The 21481-nt window shown below is 43.5% G+C and overlaps 3 protein-coding genes across 4 annotated transcripts in view; 2 read left to right on the top strand and 1 right to left on the bottom strand.

Moving 5' to 3' along the window:
* Positions 1-21101, top strand: part of smim20 (small integral membrane protein 20) — a 90762-nt gene extending 69661 nt beyond the window's left edge. Inside the window, exons 2-4 of one of the 2 annotated variants that reach the window (XM_070854999.1) lie at positions 19417-19541; positions 20184-20240; positions 20546-21101. In XM_070854999.1, coding sequence (XP_070711100.1) covers positions 19433-19541; positions 20184-20240; positions 20546-20589 — 210 coding nt within the window. In that variant the 5' untranslated portion in view covers positions 19417-19432 and the 3' untranslated portion in view covers positions 20590-21101. Of the gene's footprint in view, positions 1-19365; positions 19542-20183; positions 20241-20545 lie in introns of those variants that run through there. The other variant, XM_070854998.1, reaches the window with a different exon arrangement.
* LOC139222779 (low density lipoprotein receptor adapter protein 1) lies at positions 2509-7703 on the top strand. Its single transcript, XM_070854643.1, has 3 exons — positions 2509-2824; positions 4567-5301; positions 5891-7703. The coding sequence occupies exons 1-3, from the start codon at positions 2809-2811 to the stop codon at positions 5974-5976; spliced, it is 837 nt and encodes a 278-aa protein (XP_070710744.1). The 5' UTR covers positions 2509-2808; the 3' UTR covers positions 5977-7703.
* Positions 11784-19264, bottom strand: man2b2 (mannosidase, alpha, class 2B, member 2). Its single transcript, XM_070854549.1, has 19 exons — positions 19064-19264; positions 18754-18900; positions 18353-18458; positions 18078-18250; positions 17754-17869; positions 17364-17541; positions 16956-17154; positions 16648-16838; positions 16393-16564; positions 15820-15956; positions 15060-15337; positions 14409-14600; positions 14053-14296; positions 13143-13253; positions 12838-13030; positions 12613-12759; positions 12409-12521; positions 12158-12275; positions 11784-12060 (listed from the first exon to the last, which is right to left on the bottom strand). The coding sequence occupies exons 1-19, from the start codon at positions 19217-19219 to the stop codon at positions 11957-11959; spliced, it is 3075 nt and encodes a 1024-aa protein (XP_070710650.1). The 5' UTR covers positions 19220-19264; the 3' UTR covers positions 11784-11956.
* Positions 21102-21481: the final 380 nt, after the last annotated feature.

Genomic DNA, 21481 nt, shown 5'->3' on the forward strand with positions numbered 1-21481 from the left:
ATCGCTGCAAATTCTAGTTTGCACTAAACACAAGGTACATCTGAGGCTGAGGGGGATGTCATGAGTTTTAAAGGTGCTGGGTCGTGAACCAAAGTATTGGACAAGCTAAAAGTCTGTCCTAATGATGGCGATAGATGAAAGGTTAAGGGTTCACCAAAATGTATTACACTTAATCCTGATGGGAACATTGATATCAGTGAAATAAGGGATAATGCCTGCACACTTGCTCCTTGCCAAAAAAAGTTTAATAAAGACAACATTTTGATCCTACTTGGATCTTCGTCAGGTCAAATTCATACCCCTTCTGTCATTGACACTGTTTTCTGAGAGCCTTGCACCTACCCATGATGTGCTTACTGTCCTTCAACCTTCAAATGTCATTGAATTTAATGGCTGATGAGACATTTAACTGAAAAACAAAGATATCCACTTCATGGTGACACATAGGAAAAGTCATTAGGGTACATCATCTGGGAGTCACGAGCATCGGTACAAAATCTGGTGCAAATTGATCGAGTAGATGTTTCTTTAAATAAGTGAACATTTGAATCATGGTGATCTCACCTGATTTCTGTTTCCATGCTATTTTGCTGTGTACCTTAAATGTCAGAGAATCAGAATCATCAAAGTCTTTAGGATTCATCCTCTGGGGACCATGAACGTCTGCGCAAAATTTCACAGCAATCCGTCCAATAGTTGTTGCCATTCAGAGTATTTCTAACATGACTAAAGATGCCGCTAAGCAATCAGATAGGGCTGGAAATACGAGGTTCATCTCCAGTGAATGTTTTAAGGGGGATTTAACCTGTAAAGTGCACTTCTCTTCACTGTAGCTGCTTTGACCCCCAGAAAAGTAACCAATCAAGTGTTAGGGCAGTCTGAGGTTTTATTCTTTGTTTGCAGCCCCTGAATGGTTCATTGGATGGGAGCACAACAACATGCCACAGCAGCAACTGCAGCTGCACTCCTGCCGATGCTGCAGCTCGGATGCTGACTCTGCCCGCGGCGAGCTACGTCGGGAGGGTGGGTGCCTGTCTGAGATGCTCCATTATGTCACCGTTGGGCCAAGAATAGTTCCAGTGTGTCCTGCGAGGCACTGAGGCGACTGTGACGTTCAGAACTTAACTGCTGTTGGGCCAAACCCAGAAGAAACAGGGGCCCTACTGTTTCCCCACGTCAGACACACCCAGCCACACACACACACACACACACACAGATGCACAGACGACGCATACACACATGGAATCGTTTTAACGTTTCCCCTCTGCCACTGTTCAGAACGGCCCCATATAAACACCAGGAGCAGATCTGAACCAGAGAGGCCAGTGATCCCCATTAGAGACGGGCTGTGACGCAATGCGATGCTAATGAAGTTAGTGGGTTTCAGATGTTTCCTCTGCCTTGTGTTGTACTTACAGAGAGCAGCGTGAACCCCCCCGTTAGCAGAGCAGAGGGCCGCGGGTTTGTGAATTGGTGACAACAAATATGTTGTTAAAGATAGCTGACATTTTCATTAGTCACGTTAATGCAATATAGACATTACAGACACATATAAAATTGTAATCAAATCCTCTGAATTAGTGCTGATGTGATTATTTGATTACTTGATTGTAAAAAATGTAAAAATGTACTCATGAAATCTAAAAATTTGCTACATCTCTCAGCTTTATATTTTTATTTATTATATTTTTCTATATTGGACAAAACATGTAAAAATGTCAGTTTGGAGATACTGGGAATTTCTCTAACAATCTTATCTCTGTTTTCTCATGTTTTAACAGACTAAGCAATTAATAAATTCACAGATGAATTGATAATGAAAAATATCTGTATCGATCGATTCATACTACCAGGGATGAATTGCCTTACTCAGTGGCCTTTTGACCTCTCCTAAGTAACGAGGAAGACTCTTTTATACCAATTTATGCTGGTTTTAAGACATACACATTGTCCAAACCCACTAAACTTTATTTTAAATTCTAGTGGTCCAAAAAATTTCCAAAAACACCAAATATTGTTTTGAGTTCTGCACAAGACATCTAGAATATTTCCATTCTTTATATATATATTTTTTTTTTACAGAATTTGGGTCTTTGGTTTGAATATTTCTCTCATGAACATCATATTTACTTAAATGGAGAGCTGCTAGAGGCTTTACAGTAAAAGGTAATGTCACATAGTGCGGAATGAGTTGATTTGAATCATCTCACAGTTACTTCAGGAGTCAAACTCTGGTATGAGGTTAAATATATAGATCATGGCATAAATCTTCATCTGGATACAAGTACCAGTGAAAAATAAAATACTGGTCCACCCTATCCTGTGCTCTAAACCCCTCTACTCTGGTAAATCACCAACCTACACACCTACACACACACACACACACTGTCCAGCCTCCTTCTCTCCGCTCAGACGCAGGCGCTCGTCCACGCTTGTGACGAGATCGCGCCCACGCTGTTTTAAAGCGGTCTGATTCACCCTCCTCACACACAGATCGGAGGGAGCAGAGCGTGGATCGGTCCTCACACACACTCAGACACTCGTACACACACTCACTCACTCACACTCGGTCTGCACGCGTCTCTCTGTCGTTCCTGAGCGCACGAGGAGCGCAGAGCTCGCGGAAAAACCTTTGGTTCACAGCCGAGGTTTGGTGACTTCGGTGTGTTTGTTTTATTTAATACTGACTGACTGACAGGCGAACCGGTTCTTCATGAACGTGCAGGACGGCAGATAATCATCTGTCCGCTGTTTAAGAACATCACGAGACTCTGCGGTTTACCTGGGACGCACGAGGACTTCGTTTGCATGAAACTGTGGCCAGGTAAGTTTGTTTTGGATGATCTGAGTTGTACACCTGCAGTTCAGTGACAGTTCATAAACACACAATGCATCAAGAGTCGTTTAATTGTGTTTTGGTAATATCTACAGCGAAAGTGATCTGGTTCTTTTTGACAGTGTGGAATCTCACTGGACGCTACGTTGCTCGCCGAATCGCACTCTAATATTCCCCAATTTAAAGTTTCCTCGCTTATTTCCGAGGCTGCGCGTCGTTCAGCTGTAAAAGTAATCTTTAGGCCCTGTTGGTTAATTCGGCATTAAGAAAGGAGTGTTTTTTTTTGTTGTTTTTTTTTAAAAAAGGTTTGCTGTTGTTTAAATTGCTCTTCAGATTAGGTGAACTTGCATGTATGTGTCATCTGAACAAGCTCTGCCTTGGAAGATGCCTTCTGAAATGAAGAATGGATCCGTAACACTTAACTACATTAACATTCTGTACAGTATCTGTATTTGTGCCACATTTCGGAACAAAGTTTGGGACAAGAATCTCTGCATATGGTGTTCAGCTGTTCTACAGAATGAGTGCTCATGGTGAATCTGAGTAGAAATGTTATGCCCACTTCCACAGACTCATTTGAAAAGCATAGTGAACTGTTTAGATGTGACACCTAGTCACAAAATTTGTTTGTTTGTTTATTCAGATCACAGGAAGCTATGTGATGCACCTGAGGCCTTACCTGGGTTTGACTTGTATTTGTTTGGTTATCGGTTTTTGGTTTGGTTAATGCAAAATAGGCAGCTATCTACGTGTGTCCCCAAGTGAAAGTTGTGTATCTGTGAGTGCTCGTACACGTTTTGTAGCCCACATGTGTATGTGTGTGTGCGTGTCCTGGCTGGGCCCGGGCTCTAGGTCAACTTGCATCCCTTCTGTGATGTGACACACTCTGAAAAGCATGCCATTGTTTGTAGGAGAAATATTTGGGGGAGAATGCAAAGCTGCTTCCTGCACAGTGGGGACTGACTAACAATGGCCACTGCCTTGGAACAGTCGGTGGTTCTCTCTGCAGCTCGCTTCAGAGGACGGAGCTAGGATGTTGAAAGAATGGCCAAGAAAAGAGCGAAAGGGGGGAGAAAAAATAATGTTAAACACAATGGAGAACAGGCAGTTCTTTGGGCTGGTAGGATGGGAGACAATGGGAGGCCAGATGCGGAGGTTACATAAGACATAAGCTAGCAAGGTCACAGAATCCTTCAAGTCCTCCTGTAGGTAATAGTGTTTGTAACACTTAGTACGGGGTTTAGTTTAAGGAAGGATCTGTACCTGTGATTACCCTTTTGTGTGTTACACTAACCGTCCTTTCACTTTGGCCTGTTTCCAGTTCATCAGTGTCTTTGCACATCTCTTAAAGCCAAACCTGAGTGTAAATATTTAATGGCTGGTGTCTGCGGTGAATGAATATTCGTCACTGAATGCGTCACATTTGTAACTGATCCTGTTTGGTGGCCTTTGTTTTTCCGTGTTGCAGTACAACTTGTGCTGACTGCACTTTTTTTTTTTTTTTTTTTTTTTCCTCCTCATCAAGGACTCTGTAACAAAAACTGTAACAAACAAAGAGCAGCTTCATACCTAAGAAAATCTGCAGTGTCAAAACAATCTATTTCCAGGATGCACCTTTTCCTTCGCCTTATTTAACTCTGAACAAAGCTAAAGCATCTGTCTCGCTCAATTATTCATGCTTCTTTAGAACGGATCGTCTAACATCACTGTCTTTATCTGTCTCATTCCAGATAAAAGCAGTGGATGCAACTACGCTCCATTTATAGAAGAAAGGTGGAAGAGTGGGAGAGGCTCTGAAGAGGACCAGCTGACCACCGGCAGATACACCTCAGTTAAAATTCCCTCCCGACCCGGCCTGAAACGCACCATGTCCCTCAGCACTTTCCACCTCATGCAGACCCTTAAGAACTCACCTGCTGCGCTACGTCGCCGCTTTCGCCGCGACCGCACCGAGTCTTTATCCCACGGTGACCCTCTCTTCAAGGTGCACTACCTGGGCACGGAGAAAATCTTCTCTCTGGATCGAGAGCAGGCCCAGGACGCCATTAGTCACCTGCTGGAAGGTATTTCTAACGGTAAGAAGCTGAGCAAAGATCACGCGCTGGTGGTGCGGCCAAGATACGTCGAGGTCAAGGAGCTGAGCACAGGTCGGCAGCTCACCAAGACGTACCTGCAGGACATTGCGTACTGTGCAGCAGACGCCAACCGGCCCAATGTCTTCTTGTACATCTGCAAACATCACGGGCAGCAGCTGCAGTGTCGGGTGTTCTGGTGCAGCCGGGCGGAGAGGGCGCGGGACATGACGGCGTGTCTGGCACATTCCTTCCAGCGGGCGCTGAGCGACTGGCAGCAAGAAGGCTCGGCCACGCTGCAGCCAGGAGACGGGAAGGGGAAGCGTGCGGAGGAGTCGTCCAACTCGCCCGCCAACACGAAGAGCTCCACGCTGCCCGCCAGTCTGGGAAAAGGTGAGGTGATGATGCTGATGGTGCAGAGAGAAGCAACTACAGGAACTGAAGTTTTCCTCCATTATGATTTATATGGCACACTAAACCCAGTTATTAAGATGCTGGAGCATTTTTCAATTAGAGGAAACCCTAAATTAGCTTTAGCTTAGCATATCATCCCAGCTAGCCTTAACATGGAGGAGCGCGGCCACTGCAGTTTTATTTTTAACTCTGCTTTCTTGTTCTTTTTACATTTTACATGCCGTTTTCTCCTCAAATCTCACATTTCATAGAAAGTGTCTCTAAAAGCCCTTTAATGGTTCACGATTAATGAACCATTTCTCTGATCCATTGTCTCTCCTGTCTTGCTCTCCAAGTTTATAAAGATAAGATTTCTAAAGGCGTCACTGACTCAAGTGAAAGCAATGAAAACCAAGCGAGGAAGTAGGAAGTAGTAAATTAATAGCCTTACAAGGACACTTTAGAGTTACGGTTGACAAACTATTGGGGTTGGTTGGATGTCTGGAATTAACATTTAAACACCGGTGTTCACGTTTCATTTGCAGCTGCCGAGCTAAAATCATTGACTCTGTCTCTCGTTCCTTTTCAGTTCGCTGGAGGAAGAGGGGATCAGTGTCCCGCAGCCCCCTCAGGGCCATCAGCAGAAGAGGATCTGCGTCTGACAGCTGGAGCTGAACCCCCGCCTTTAACCCTTTTCAAACGCAGGACCACATTGACCTGACGACAACCTCAAGGATGACGGCACTGACGGGAGGGAGACAGTGATTACAAGACAGAGGGAAGGACAAAGGGGGATGAATCCGGGAAGTCGGAACATCCATATTTGGATGCGTGAGGACTCTGCTTGTGAGAGGATTTTACCATAACCAGTGAGCGTATGGACTGTGAGGTTTTTTTTGGTGCAGGAAAGTTGTCTGACTTTTGCAAGAGTGGCGTCCGGTGTGGCACAAAATGCTGCTGACGGCTGCTTTTGGTCACCTGTCAACAGCTATGTGACGGCTTGTGACTGGCTGCAAGTCATTTGAGCACCGGACTGCTTCATGTCGGTGGCTCTTTCTTGGTTGACTTGTTTTTTAAGTAATCTACTTGATACTTGGACCATTTAAGAGTTTGGTCTGTTGGAAATAGACGGTTATACCAATAACGATATCAGCCAAAATGACGACCAGAAACTGGATGGTTTTTGTTTTTTTTATTATTTATTTAACTTACATTTGACAGGTCATGATTTGATATTGTTTTAACCCTGTGGCACTGGCATATATGCTTGTTTTCTTTATTTTTGAAGTGGATGGACAAAAACCACATTTTTAATATATGTTGTGAGATAACTGAGGCAAAGTGCAGGCATATCATACAAAGTAATATTGATCTATCGTCTGTAACGGACATTAATTAAGTTATTTGGAAATTTACAAAGTACCCAGAAACTGTAAAATCTGACACCAGAAGACATCAGTTTAAGTCCTGGTCAGGGAATCTTTTTAAAACATATTTTTTATAACTTAAGAGGTCAGTAGCTTCCATGAATTGTATAACAGGCCCAGCACCTGCATTATAAATAAGTATGGCATAGATCCTAGCAGAACCTACAGGGTCAACAAAACCCTCCCCTCATACACCACATTAGCATCCAGCAAAAAAACAGTTCACAACTGTCTGCTGCTATGAATTATTTGCATTCATGTGGGGGGAAAAAAAAAAAACACCCTCGGCCATGACTTGCAGGGTTTGTTTGTGTCCGAACATTGGGAACGCTGTGTTCCCATGTGGAGCCTCGGTGGGGAATGTGCGGACATGCACCTGCATTCCAATCAGAGGGAGGGGAGGGCGGAGGAAATGTGAGATGGAGAATCTTCTTAAAGGCCTCAAATTCCTCTGTGTCCAGCCATGACTCTGCATATCGAGCAGCCTCGTCAGTAGACGCCACAGTGTGCGTTTAGCTCTGAGCCCTCGACCTGTTTCACATCGCCAAAGCCATAAAAGGTGCCCGACTGCTTCAGTCAAAGTGACGTTTAGGGGCATTGATATGTGCAGTATTGCATAACGAGCCCTCATGATGGCGATCTCTGCCTTAAGGTTTACAAATGAGAGACTTGAGGATTAGTGGTACACCCTGAGGCTACCATTCATCTGTCATTTTGTGTTTTCTGACCAAAACTAAGCTAGAAATGTTGCCTTTTTTTTTTTTTTAAAATGGAGTTTTTTTGTGACTGTGCCACTAGGTTTTTATCAGTTTTAACATTTTGTACTCGTGATGTATCTTTTCAAGTACAAACGGCGCAGCCCTAATCTCAGGAAAGGGGTTAAAGTGCCTGCTTCAAGGCGTATTTTATCAGTGTACTGTTTAATTTCATTGTACATATTTAAATATGTATTTTAAGGAATATTAAAACTTTTTATACGCTATTTGTTTGTGTCTGCATGTGTTGTTTGCACACGGCTGTAACTTTTCAAGAAGACAAATATTTAACCAGCTTTAACTTCTGCAGCTTTGACTCTGATTAATGATTCTGCTTCCAGGGTTCAACGCTCAACTTTGTTAATGTTATATTTGGCCTGACGAAAACAGAATTCCTACCAGTAAGTGTGTGTGTGTGTGTGTGTGTGTTTGGGGGGTGGCAGGGCAAGACGTTCAGAGAGGTCCAGGGATGTTTTAATCTCAGTCATGTGACTCTTTTCCCAGGGTTATTTCTCCAGTATTTTCACATTTTCAAAACCTCTCCTGCACGTGACCACCATGCACACACCGACTTGACATTACTACCTTTAAAACAAAAAGGTTTAGACACCACCTAAGTGATGCAAGAGCTTTTTCTGAGCTCCTTTTCAGACAAATTCTCATAAAACCAATAAATGTGTAACACAAATGACCTCGACACAGGCCTCCTGGTTAGATGTTACACTTTCAAACCTATTTGCTGTCTCTTCTTTCCCAGTATAAAGAGAGGGTATCTCCTCACTCCTCTCCGGAGGTGTCTTGCGCCGTGGGACTGCCGGCCAGCCCAGAGCTCTCTCTGCGCTGCTGTAACTCCAGCAGGGACTGGACATGAAGACGCCTCAGAGGCTTCACCTCCTCCACCACTGGAAGGAGAAGAAATATGAGGTCGTCAAAAAAAAAATTCACCGATGGCTTTAAAATCCCACAGTGTGGAGTGGGAGATCCTTTTTGTAGTGCAGCTAAACAGCACCACCTGCTGGCTGTAATGAAAATAACATTAAAATCAAATGACTGATTGTCAGCGGGATCAAATCGTGACGAACAGCCGTCTGATTAAACTCCCCTGACTTCCTACCTTTGTCGTAGTGCAGCTCGTCCCGGTTCCCATAGACCACATACGTCTCCAGGAAGTTGAGCAGAGCGCCTGTGACGAGGAAGCGGTCAGGGAGGGGAAGACCTTTGATGTAACGCATGTCCAGGGCGAAGGGGTTGGAGGGAGAGGGAACGGTGCACAGGCACACCAGCTCGCTGACAATGTCCCACACACGAATACCTAAAAAAAAACAACAATAACCAAACAGAAAGGAAGAGAAAATTTAAAAAACTCATTTGAATAAGTCTAGAAGTGTACAGTAATGTTTATGGCCAAAGCACCCAGAGCTTTTTCCACAAACCTAATCCACACCACACGGTAGACATCTGACATCTGCGTCTGATTTAGCTCATGGAAAATGGTGTAATTATTAAATCTGTGCAGTGAAACAATAACTTTCTCCTGTTTGGATTCCTCACATTGTTTCCATACCTCGGGTCTGCCAGTCTGCGATGGACTTGAGTTTCATCGGCGTGTCTTTGACCATCGAATCAGTGCCTCCGATGTTGACCAGACGCTCGTGATTGGAGCGGATCCAGGCGTAGGGGCGTCCGTACTTGACGTAGCCGGCCAGTAAAAACAGAGTGCAGTTCACCTCCTGTTGAGGGACAAAGCCGAGGCTGTGAGGCTGAGCGGGTAGAGGTGGAGCAGAACTGGCTTTAGTGTGGCTGCCAGACACTTGTTTTTTTGGAAAAGTTGAGAGTGGCTGACGCACTTACAGGCACCGCTATCTCTCTTTCACTGGGGGAGGCTGGGAGAAGGTGCTCCTTACTGCCGGGACACAGGAGCAAAGTCAACCAGTGGTCACACATGAGAGCCAACTGTCGCAATCATCACGAGCTTCCCCTGAAACTAAACACAAATGCATGTTGCTATTTGCAGGCGCACAAAGCGGGATGAGTCACCTGGCCGTCTGCGGCTGCGTCTTGGCGTGCGCGGGCGGCTGGGGGTCTCGTGGGCCCGGAGGCTCCCCAGGCAGGGGAGAGCTGCCCCGGCTGTCCAGGCTCGGGGAGCTGCTGCTGGGGGAGACATCGCTGCTGTTACAGCTGCTGGTGGAGGTGTAGGAGGAGGCTCGGGACACCACGAAACCCGGGGAGCGCCAACCCTGGAGGTCAGGACGGACACACGGACACTCATGATGATGAGTGGGGGAACATAACTAAGGACATTTACTCAAGCACAGTTATGACGTACTCGCACCCAAATGCATCTTTCTATTTTATGCTGCTTTATACTTCTACTCCACAAGATTTCAGAGGGAAAAGATGAGCTTTTTACTGCACGACATCTATTTGACTCGAAAAACAATTCTTTAAAACGATTCAGTTATTCTTATATGATATGATGCAGCACTGCAGTACTAATCTCCCCAGTAATCCACAAAGTCTGTAAAACTGGCTCCACACTGACAAACAACAACATTAAAATGCTCTTTCATGTAAATGTTTGGTGATTCAAAACAGAATAATCTAAAGTTCTGTAATCATATAACCCTGTGAAATAAGCCGTTCTGCACAATGAGTCCTATTTATACTCATTACCTATTTATACAAGTACATTTGCTGATGATACTGATGCTGAATTCATGAACTTTTCCTTGTAACATAGTATTTTTAGACTATTATTTCCAGTTTTACTTGGATCATTAATATGATCACGCATACACGAGAACTTTGTCAATTTTCTACCACACTTTATGTTACAAATCTGTAGTATTTATTCTTTTTTTTGGCTTCCAAAGTGCACATGCTGCATGTTTGCTGTGATGTACTGTATGTGTTGCTGTATTTCTGCAGAAACTAACCAGATCCTCGTTAACGACAGTCAGCAGCAACTCCTCCTTCCCTCTTAGCCAAGGCTGGAAGTATTTAAAGCCCTGTAAAAAAAACAAGATTATTTCTATAAAATACTTACATTAGCTGTGTGTTTAAACTTCTCTGCACTTGCATTCACTGACCTGTAAGGATCCGAGTAAAGCCAGGTCACTAAGAAAGTGCTGCAGTTTCCTCTTCTGCTCCCTCTCTCGTTTCTATCCAGCCAGAGAGGGACAAATAATCACGTGAAAGGCAACACACAAAGTAGCATTAAATAATTTTACATGAGGCCCCATCAGCATCCTCCTCCTCCCAGTCTAGTATCCTAGCAACACGTGCAACGCCTCCCAGCAGCATCCTTGCATCTCCATCGACAACAAAGACCCCGTTGGCCACATTAAAACAATGCACAGCGGGCTCGGTGCAAGCAAGGGAGAGCAAAACGTGACATTGCATGCAAAAAAAAAAACCACTCGCTTTCTGCACAACCTATCGATCTCAAGTGAAAACCCTGCAGCTGGTGAAAGAAAGGACACTGAGAAGGGAACTACTCACGCTGCTCATCTTGCACCGAATTGCAGACTCGGTCGTCTCCTATCAGGGGCGATCATGTTACAAACCAGCGCTAAAGCCTCACATCGCGCTGTTTGACACGACTTCTCCTTCTTTTTTAGCCGCAGACACACGGAGGTTTTGTTCTCCTCGGGTGTTTCCCGGTCGCTGATGCTCGGTTTGGTGACGGCAGCGTGGGCGCCCCCTAGCGGCCGAGACGGCGAACGACCTTTTAAAGCTGCACGTTGACAGCAGAGGTGACACAAATGTTTCGCTTGGCTGATGCAGTTTACTCTTAATGCACGAGGCACTGGTTCTGGAGGGATATGTTGAGTTTTTAAATGATGTGAGCACCACAAATGAATGATCCATTCATCTGCAGCAACAACAACAAAAACAACCCCACAAAACTATCTGGATGGATTAATACCACTACAGAAAAGCTACTTGAGAAAACAGTGATGTGAGGGGTTCGTGTTGCCGTTTATGACTTTCTAAACACTGAAATTCCTCTAACATCTAACTACATTATTTTTTCATGCAAGAAAATGTGTTGTCCCGTCCTGTATAGTAGAATGTCATATAAAATGTCATAAACGTGGAGTCTGTGTTGCATCTTGCCTGTCTGGGGTGTGAGAAGAGCAAAGATGGGTTAGATCCCTTAGATCCTGTCGCCAGGCTGTCGGGGAATGATTATCACTAATGAATATCCACTGTGCTTGGATTTCTTAATTTTAAAACAAAGGGCCAAAGGCTCCAATATCATTCACAGATTTGTACAAACGTGACAAAAATAATCGCTTTATTTAGTGAGAGTCAACAGGGATTCAAAGTGGGAATGCTCACACGTCAGTTCATCTCAGCAAATTAACATTATGTGCAAAAAGGGCATTCATTAACAGTGCAGAACAATGATGAAAAACTTTAAAAGCATTGAGCCTGGTTGTCTTCACAGAAGACAAAAGACGGTTCAGCCTAAACGTTTTTGGAGGCGAAGTGAACGAAGAAGGTCCTGATCTCTTTGGGGGAGACGGTCACAGTGAAAGCTTCATCTCCACAACTCCAACAACTTCTGTTGTCTGAGACAAACACACAAACAAGTTATGTAAAATAGACGAGAGAAATGTGAGTATTACTGTAGTTCTCTTTTAATGCAGTTAAGTGCCTCAGACTCACTTGTTTCTAAATTATCCGCAGTCCTCCACTTCCATCTCTGCAGACTGGTGACGTCCCAGGTTCCTGTGAGAGAACGCTCCTCCAGCACTTTTACTTCCCCCATGCCCCGCAGAACATCCTGCTCACACAGGAAATTACCAGTAAAAAAAAAGAAGATTACGTAAACTTTATTTTAAGAGTGATGAAAATCCTTTCCTCTTACGAAACTATGACATTAATAAATAGAGCTTAAGTTGTAATTTTATTAACACCTTCAAGTTTATGGTGACTGGCTTCGAAAGCTCGGGGTCTTCTCCGTCTTCGAAGAGATGCATGATTCTCAACAGGACCCGATCGTAGTCTGGCTCTGAGGGGAAATCCTTACCTGGATGTACATCATTTAAAAAAAAAAAAAACTTAAAAACTCCACAGTGTAGCCACTAAAAATGAGTGGGCAGACATTTCTAACAGCCGACCTGAGCGAATTTGGCTGAGATGAACATCGTGATTAGAGTTGTAGTTCCATCCAGGGATACTGAGGCTGAGCAGGTGGAGGTTGGGCGGCAGGGCCACCGAACACACGGGGGAATTTCCTCTGGGTTGCTTCTCCTGCCAGGGCCTCTCTAAAAGTAAAAAAAAAACTGTAACAAACAAAAAAGAAAGATTTTGCTGTCTCGCAGCCCTACAATACTAGCACTCACGAGGCTGGTCTATGGGCATGATGACAGGTCTGTGCTGCAGCTCTATTGCCTCCCTCTGGTAGAGCTTGGAGGTGGCACCGACGGAGCCCAGCATCATCCACAGGGTGGGCCTCACGACCGAGCTGTCGTTGAGCGTCAGGTTGTAGCCGAGGTTCCACGCCAAGTTGTTCCAAAGACGGCGATGGAGCATAACCTGGGGGGGAAACACGCGGGATGTTAGCGTGTGTTTCTGTCTGCAAGCCGGGTTATCTTCTTCTTCTTCTTCTTCTTCTTTTTTTTTTCTTCTAACTTGTTTTTCTTTTTACCTCCAAGTGTCCGTTGGCTTGGCTGGAAACACCGTGAGCTCTGTCGCTGAAGAGCACCAGTCTGCTGAAGTCATCCTCAATGTAGGCTGTCCGCACCATGGGGAAGTAGTTCTGCAACATGCATATTATACAGAGATTGTTCTACATACATACACTACTCACAAAAAGTTAGGGATATTCGACTTCCAGGTGAAATATATGGAAAATGTAAAAAGTTAATGCTACAGTGATATTATATCATGAAAGTAGGGTATTTAAGTAGAAGCATGCAATGGTGATTTCTTTATTTTAAACAATTTATTGAAAGAAAATCTAACAACAGTGGAGGGTATACCACAACAAAACATTTTTCGGTGCCTCAATAAATTGGGATGTGGCCAAAGGACGTCCACTCCTCTCCTTTCTGTGACTCTTCCAGTCTCTCTGTATCACTGTTACAACCTCCTGATGACACTCTGTGACCCTCTAAGCTCAGTGAACACCTCCGTCTGAGGACTTCCTGTTTGAAGCCTCGCAATGGCGAGGTGCTGCTGATCAACTGTTAGGTGTCGTCTTGGTCTCATGATGTCAGAATGTGAACAGCATGATGAGGAGGACTGTTTAAATACCAATTCTAACTGAAGCAGGAAATGTATTGGTGGATTCATGGATCAAACCTGTTGTGAATGTTGCTGTTAAGCTTCTTGTTAGAGAACAGCAACTTGTGCAAAAAGTACTGAGACACTGAACAGTTGGACATGTGCATTCAAAAGTTTAGAGAAGGTCACATTAAGTTCACCTGGAAAGTTTAGAATGCATTTTAGGTTCATCCTGAAATTTCACCTGAAAGCCGAATATCCCTAACTTTTTCTGAGTAGTGTATGTATTTAACTAACAGCAGTTTTTTTGAATAAATGTCCCAGGGACTTACTCTTGCTAAAGTGTTATTGGTGAACTTCCTATATGTTCTCTTCATCATCTGGTAGCCGTTGTCGTCTGTGTAAACGGTCCTGTTGTTCTTCAAGGAGGAGCTGGTTCTGAGGACGACCTCTGTGTTGAGATGGAGGGGGCCCAGCGAATAGGTCTGCTCCAGCCTGTGGCACTGCGGTCTGCTCCCAAAGCATTCTGGGACACGGGTGGTGATGGAGTAGGCGTAGTCTTCATCGCTTTCCTCTCTAAAGGACGTCAAATTGTGAGAGTGAATGTCACAGTTAAGGCTGAGAAGAGAAACGAGGAATGTCTCGCGTTGTGGATAGTGATTTTTAATAAAACGTTGACATGATCCACCTGTAGAAGTGCTGCCTGATCTCAGTCACGATCTTCCCGGGGATAATCTCCATTCCCACAGCCTTGTAAGCCCGCACAGCTGAACCATTAGCGCTGAAGATGTAGTTATCAGAGATGGGCCCTTTTTTTACATCTCCGTTTGCGTGGTACTCCCAGAAATCCTGAGTCATCCTCACTCTCCTTTTTTCTTGACTGCCAAAGAAGAACAGACAGGTCAAAGGTCAGAGAGGTACATTATCATAGGAGGAAAGCATTTTCAAGTGGGATACTCAGGTATCAGACTGAACTAGGGCTGCAACTAAACATCATTTTTATTATTGATTTATCTCCTGAAGTGTCAAAGTGTCAAAAAATAGTGAACAGTGGACACCATAGTTCCCAAAAGCTTATGCTGAGTTATTCAAATTGCTCGTTTGGCCCAAAAGTCATAAAAGTCTAAGAAAACCAGTAGATTTTTACATTTGAGAAGCTTGATTTAAATTTTTTTTTTTTTTTTTTTTTTGCTTAAAATATGACTTAAACAATTTATTTTCTGTCAATCGATTAAATGGCTCATTGTAATCAGATATGTCGACAACACTTAAACTACTCCCTGTGTAAAGTGTACCTGCATGGGGTGGGACATGAGTCATAAGCGGCTTAACATCTTACAGATAGGTGATGCTGTGCAGGAGATTTGTATCCTGATCAAACATGAGCTTGTAACATTCATTCAGCACAGGCAGAAGCCTCCTCCCGGTTTTCAGCGAGTCCCCGACGCTGCGTCTCTCAAACAGAACCCCTTTGGCTTCGTAAGTCCAGCCACACTTGGACCTCCCAGAGCACTGCTTCTCGGAGAACTTAATCAGGTATTTCCTGTGCTGCAGGCCTCCGAGTTTCACCATGATGAAAAGATCGTAGCTCACATTGGACTGTGCTGACCTCTGGATCTGTAACAGAAAGGGGAAGACATTATTGTTACAATATGTATTACAGAGATTTCTGTTTCTCACATCTAAAACAATTTACATAAAAAAATGCAGAATGAATATTTTGAAATGCTTATTTGTCACTTTTTTAAAAAGATATAAAATTGTTAATCTAGTATAAAAGACACCTGATAACTTTTTGAATTATGTGTCACTGTGTGTGACACATTGTAATACTGTAAGAATACAATATTTAAAGAGAAACTATGTAGCTTTTAAATAAAGACATGCCATATTTTCTTGTCTTACAAATAAAAAGTTGAATTCATAAGCAATAAAACACTCTCAGGGGTTTTGCAGCTGCAGCCTTTGTCGGTCTGGTATGACCAGTAGCTTATTGTGGCTACTGTTAGCTTATGTTAGCAAACTTTAGATGGATACTGCTGTCTAACTGTGGAGTCACTTCGCTCTTACGGTGTAACTATACACTGAAAAACCCCAACCTGTGCAGGAACAGGCTGTCCATCGTCATCGAAGACGGCCGCGGAGGGGAAGGTGACAGTGACGTTGATGATAGTGGTGGTGTTCCATGCTAATGGGTTGTAAACGATGACATGCTGCTCCAAAGCCTGATGAACACCTGGCATTAGGAGGTTAAAGGTTATTTAAACAGCAGCCCAAACGTTCATACAAACCCTTTGATGACTGATCCTAAAGCTCGTGTTAGCATTTAGCTCAAAGCACTAGAATTTTCAGCTCTTTGTGTTGTGATGTTGAAAGTTCAGACGGGATCTACTTTTCTGTTAAAGGAAATATTTGCTTCCTCTCCGGTAGTTGGAAGACAAGATCGCTCTCATGCTCATTAAAGGTCCAGTACGTACGATTTAGTGGCATCTAGCGGTGAGGGTGCAGATTGCAATCAACTGAAAACGCCTTGGCTCATCCCTCCCTTTCTTCTTCGTCTTCCAACCGGTGCATTCGTGAAATCAGCCATTTCAACGTAAAAATGCTATAGGTCCATGTTTGTCCCCTCTGAGCTACCGTAGAAACATAGCAGAGCAATGATGAGATCATACCTTTTCTGTGGTAGCGGCTGCCGAGGATGCTGGGTATGTCGAGGTTGTGGGGCAGCAGGAAGAGAGCAGCCAGGAGCTCCTCCACTCCCATCATGGCTTGCATGAGATGCTGCAGGTACATGTCTGCCACCTTGGGAGACTCGGTACCAGTGATGCCATCATGGTGCTGCACCTAAAACCACACACCAGTGAGTAAAATGTACTTATAATTCATTTATTTATATATTATTATTATCAAATATTTTGATTAATTACCTCTGAGACGGCCCAGCGAAGTGCCCTCAGTTTTTCCAGGGCCCAGTCTTTGGCTACAGGTCCGTCAGGGAAGCTGATCCGGTATCGGGTGAAGAGAGTCTCCGCTGCATGCAGCTGGGAACTGGCCTGTCGTGCCACTCCTTTAAGAACATTTCTGGAGGCGTAAAACCCCGTCCACGCCTGGTACGGCTCTAGGAAATAAAGCCACAATAGAGGATATCAACAATCAAATCGACTGTGCCTCATTTTCTTCCTTTCAGGTGAAACACGTGATGCTTTACGTTATGTTATAGGACGCTGATTCTCACCAGTGGAATATGGTAGAAAATCTTCACTGCCACGGGTCTCCCAGACAAGATCTGATTGGTAGATGGTTTGGAAGTATTCACTGAGAGTGGCATACTGGACTGTCACCCCAAAGTCTTTGCTGTTCTGGTTGATATACTTCATGAGAGGATCCATGTTGTTGAACTGGACGGATGAGTTGTAGAATTGTTTGTCACAGCCCTAAAACACACAGATAGTGAAAGGGACTTTGGTTAAATGTTCATCGGCTGATTAGGTGCCCAGAGAAGCTGAAAAAACTCCAGTAACTTTAACTTTTCAGCCTTTAACAACATCCACTTAAACAGCGAAGCTTTTATTCTGCAGGACTTTGAATACAAACACTCTGCTTTTACATTCAATAATCGGATCACAAGTTTCTATTTACTCACCCAAGGCCAGAGCACATGGTTCGTCCTAAACCACGCAGCCCTCTGCTTAATGTTCTCCACCATAGTCTTGGCGTAGGCGTGCACTGTCTCCTTGGTGACGGGCAGACTCATGTTGGGATAAACTCCATCTTTAGGAGGGTTGGGGAACAGGGCAACTCCATTCCAATAGAAACCAGAGCTGAGACGTAAGAACATATTTCCTTACGTCTAAGATATTGAATTATGGTAGAATTAAACAGACTAGGCCAAGAGTTCAGCACTTTTCAGTTCTACCCATGGTAGCACGAGAGCTTGGGCAAAATAATAATAGCTCATCTTATTAAACAGTAGACAGACTTACAGAAATAGGGAAGATTACATGAACCAATAAAGAGTCTAAACATGGACTACCTGTTGGAGAATGGCAGGTATGATGGGGTGCAATAGCTGAACTGGTCCATAGTGTGAGTGAAGATCTGCTGCTTCTCTTTTAGAGAGGGAGAACCTCTCCATACAAACTGTAGTTTCTGTACCAAAATAATAGATAAACAACATACAGTGACTTTTTAGTAACATTTTTAGGTTACAGATTACATCAACTTGTCTGATTAACGTGTATAAGCTCCAAAATGAATGTGTTCTTGAGGTTGCCGGCGTGATTTGTGTTGACATTTTTGCGAATTCTCCTCCCTACACCGATGGCAGTCGTCTTTGGACCGAGGCACTGACTAATACCTTGTCTCTCTGCATGGCGTCTTTGAGGTCGTAGTCAATCCGGGAGATGAGGTGGGCGTTGAAACCAGCCAGGGCAAAGAGGACAGGCGTTGTGGCAGAGGCTCCAAATGGATCCACGTGCCAGGAAAACTGAGGACGCACCCCAAACGTCTCGTAGAGGAAACCGTGCCCCTCTGAAACAGCAAAGGGACACACAGAGCAAGAGAAACAAAGGCTATTACGTATCTTTTCCTCTCAAACGGACATTTACAGCGGCAGGAAGTGTGCTGCACTACCTGTCATTTGTAATATCTCATCGTCTAGATCAGTCACGGCCTCATCGTGCATCACTTGGCCCCCGATGATGAACTCAAGTCGTCCTTCTTTTACAAGCTGTCGTACCTTGAGAGCAAATCAAGTCGTAACAAGTTAATTATTTACTGTGTAATTAAAGGGCCACTCCAACAATTTAACACACGAAGATCAAGCGAAAGGGACTAAATGATGATATTTCTGCTTCTGCCTCATTGATTTTTACCTTTAGCTTTTTTAATCTGTTTCTTGCAAGTCAGCAGACTTAATGAAAGTGCAATACAGGTGTGCTCCTTTCAGAGAATTTGGCTTGTAAGTGATTTATCAAGACAATCTTGCATTATTTCATATCAACACAGAGTATTGATCCATCAATTGCCCTTACTTGTCTCTTATGGGAGTCTGTGGCCACAGTATCCCACCACAGCCGAAAGAACTCCTGCTCCACAGCGATGAACCTGCGGTCTTCATCCTTTGACAGCTCCTCAGTCACACTGGTGTACACATTGGCAGCATAGGCGTTCATACTCTCCTATGGGTGATCCACAGTTATATACATTAAACATTTCACACTCACACATCCACATTATATGGGCGATACTGGTTTGGTGCAAGGATACTATTAAACAGCAGGCTGTAGACAACATGCTTGTCAAGTTTAACAGATTATGAAGAATATGGTGACAGGAACATACCTGAATGGTGTAAACCCAGCCAACATCCATGTGACTGTGAGGAATTACAAATGTTTGAATCGGTTTTTGTTCCTCTGTCATCCCACACGAGTAACAGCAACAAAGAAAAAACACAAAAACGGCTAAAAATCTCATCTTTTTTAGCCCGTGAAGCATTTAATAACCTCTCTAGTGATCCTCACCCACACTTCCTTATTTTTGTTGTGCTGCAGCACGTGACTTACTCGGTACGGAAGCCCAGAAAAACCAAACTAGCTCAGAACCGCTTTTGTTGACGCGTTATTTTGGGGACCTTTACACCGGAAGCACTTAATGTAGACACTGTGTACTTTTTGGAGGTGAGAGTGGTTCATCTGATGCCACATTACAATGTCGAAAAATACGAGAATTGTGCTAGTATTTGGAGGCTTTGTAACGGCTATTGCCGCTGCGTTTTACCCCATATTTTTCTACCCGCTGGTGCATAAAGATGAGTACAGTAAGTGGCTAACAGCTCTCAGTTACACGGTCAAACTGTTTACAATGTGTTATGTCATTTAATAATATGTTGCTTTGTATAAAGGGTTTGGCTAATCTCCTCCAGCTCCAACTAAACTGAATGTTGCTTTACTTATCGAAAAATAAGCTAGGTAGCTATACAGCTAGCTAATAGGATGTTCAGCGTTAGCATAGTGTTTAGCTAGTTAACTTCTGATTTATGGCACTTTATCAGTCTTTATCTATTCACGTTCATTTGTTTTTTGTTACCAAAATATTCAACGAAAGCTCTTTAAAAAAAACACAACAACAAAACAAAAAAAACAGCCATGTACATAAGCTGTTTTGCTAGCTAAATGTGGCTAAAGTAAAAATGTTGCTCGCCCTTTAACAAACCCCTTAAACATGCACATAAACCAGCTGAGACAAACACAGAGTGATACCAGGAACATTCATGTGGCTAAATAGATGTGGTTTCACTATATGTCTTGCACAGGCTCTCCTCTCAATGGGCAGTCTTTGTAGTCTGGCCACCACAGATGGAAAACTACAGTCAGGACATACAGCAGATTGTAGATTAACATCTTGTACTTGATGTTGAATTTGACCACTAAAATCTACTGTACTCTTCTGTCTCTGCTAGGAGAAGTTCAAAAGCTGCACCGGACAGGAATCAACCAGGCAGATATTCAACCTGTGGGTAAGGGTGATACCTGATACCGGTGTTGACTGAAACGCCGTAATTAATATACCAGTATTAAGTGAGAGAAGGTGCTGGGGTTTTTCCCCCCTCATTTTGTTCATTTTTGCAATCAATCAAAATGTACAGGACTTCCTTTAAAGACTTCTCATGCACATGTCTACCGTACACAGATGGACTGTTTTGCACAGTACTTGCCAACATATCCTGTTTGTTTTATAGGCAATTAAATTCCTTATCAGTAACATAACGCAGCAATAACACAAACACTGACACTATTTCTTTTATTTTTATTTTGTCTTTAGGTGTGAAGGTATGGTCCGATCCATTCAAGCCTACAGGCAAATGACGACCAGTGGCGGCCAACCCCTGACTAAATCCAGACACCGATGCCGATGAAGACTTTGAGCAGAAAGACGCCTTTTTGATGAGTGCGTGGTGTGCGCGTGAGTGAATGCTTTCCTGAATGTGTGGGTTTTTTTTGCGTTGTTGTTGTTAAATGAGTCATGAAATCCTGTAAATAAAGCTCAAAGATCTTATAACAAAAACTCGATTAACACAGTTTTTGCATGAATGGTTAGCGTATTGCAATGACAGACGGACAAATAACCACCACAGTCTTCCAAAAAGGTTCAACTTTACCAAAATCTAAGATGATGTGCTGCTAGTTTTCTTCTTTTTCCACAAGGGGGAGCTCTGCTGCTGTCTGTTGATACAAAAGTCACTGGACTGTGTGATGTTTTGTTTGTGCATCTTAGATATTTTGGAAAAACCCTTGTATTTCCAAAAGCCTTGCTCTGGTATGCAGCCTGTTGGAAATTATAATAAAATACAGTGGTTTGTTTACCCACTTTATTCAAATGACTCTCTTTTGACATTTTATTTTGATTTAGTTGGTATGAGAGTCATAAAAACGGTTCAACAGATGAGGGACAATGTCCAGTAATGTGCGGTATCATCTTCCAAAATGGAAATAGTGGAGACAGAGTTATTCCAGGACACATCACTCTGTATTATGATTTCCCTGTCACAGACACAGGGTTTAATTGTTGCCCGGCTGTTTAAATGGCATGTGACTGGCTATGTTTTGCCCATAGGCTGAAAGGACGGGGCAGAGCTCCATAGTCGTCTTGTTCAGAATCCTACTCGATGTGATCCAGACTCCCTTTACGAGTCCATGGGTGCTGTAAAAGCAGGGAATTCCAAAACTACAATTTTTTTTCCCTGTACTTTTGTGGTTT

This window comes from Pempheris klunzingeri, chromosome 23, assembly GCF_042242105.1.
Source record: "Pempheris klunzingeri isolate RE-2024b chromosome 23, fPemKlu1.hap1, whole genome shotgun sequence".
Classification (NCBI taxonomy): Eukaryota; Metazoa; Chordata; class Actinopteri; order Acropomatiformes; family Pempheridae; genus Pempheris; species Pempheris klunzingeri.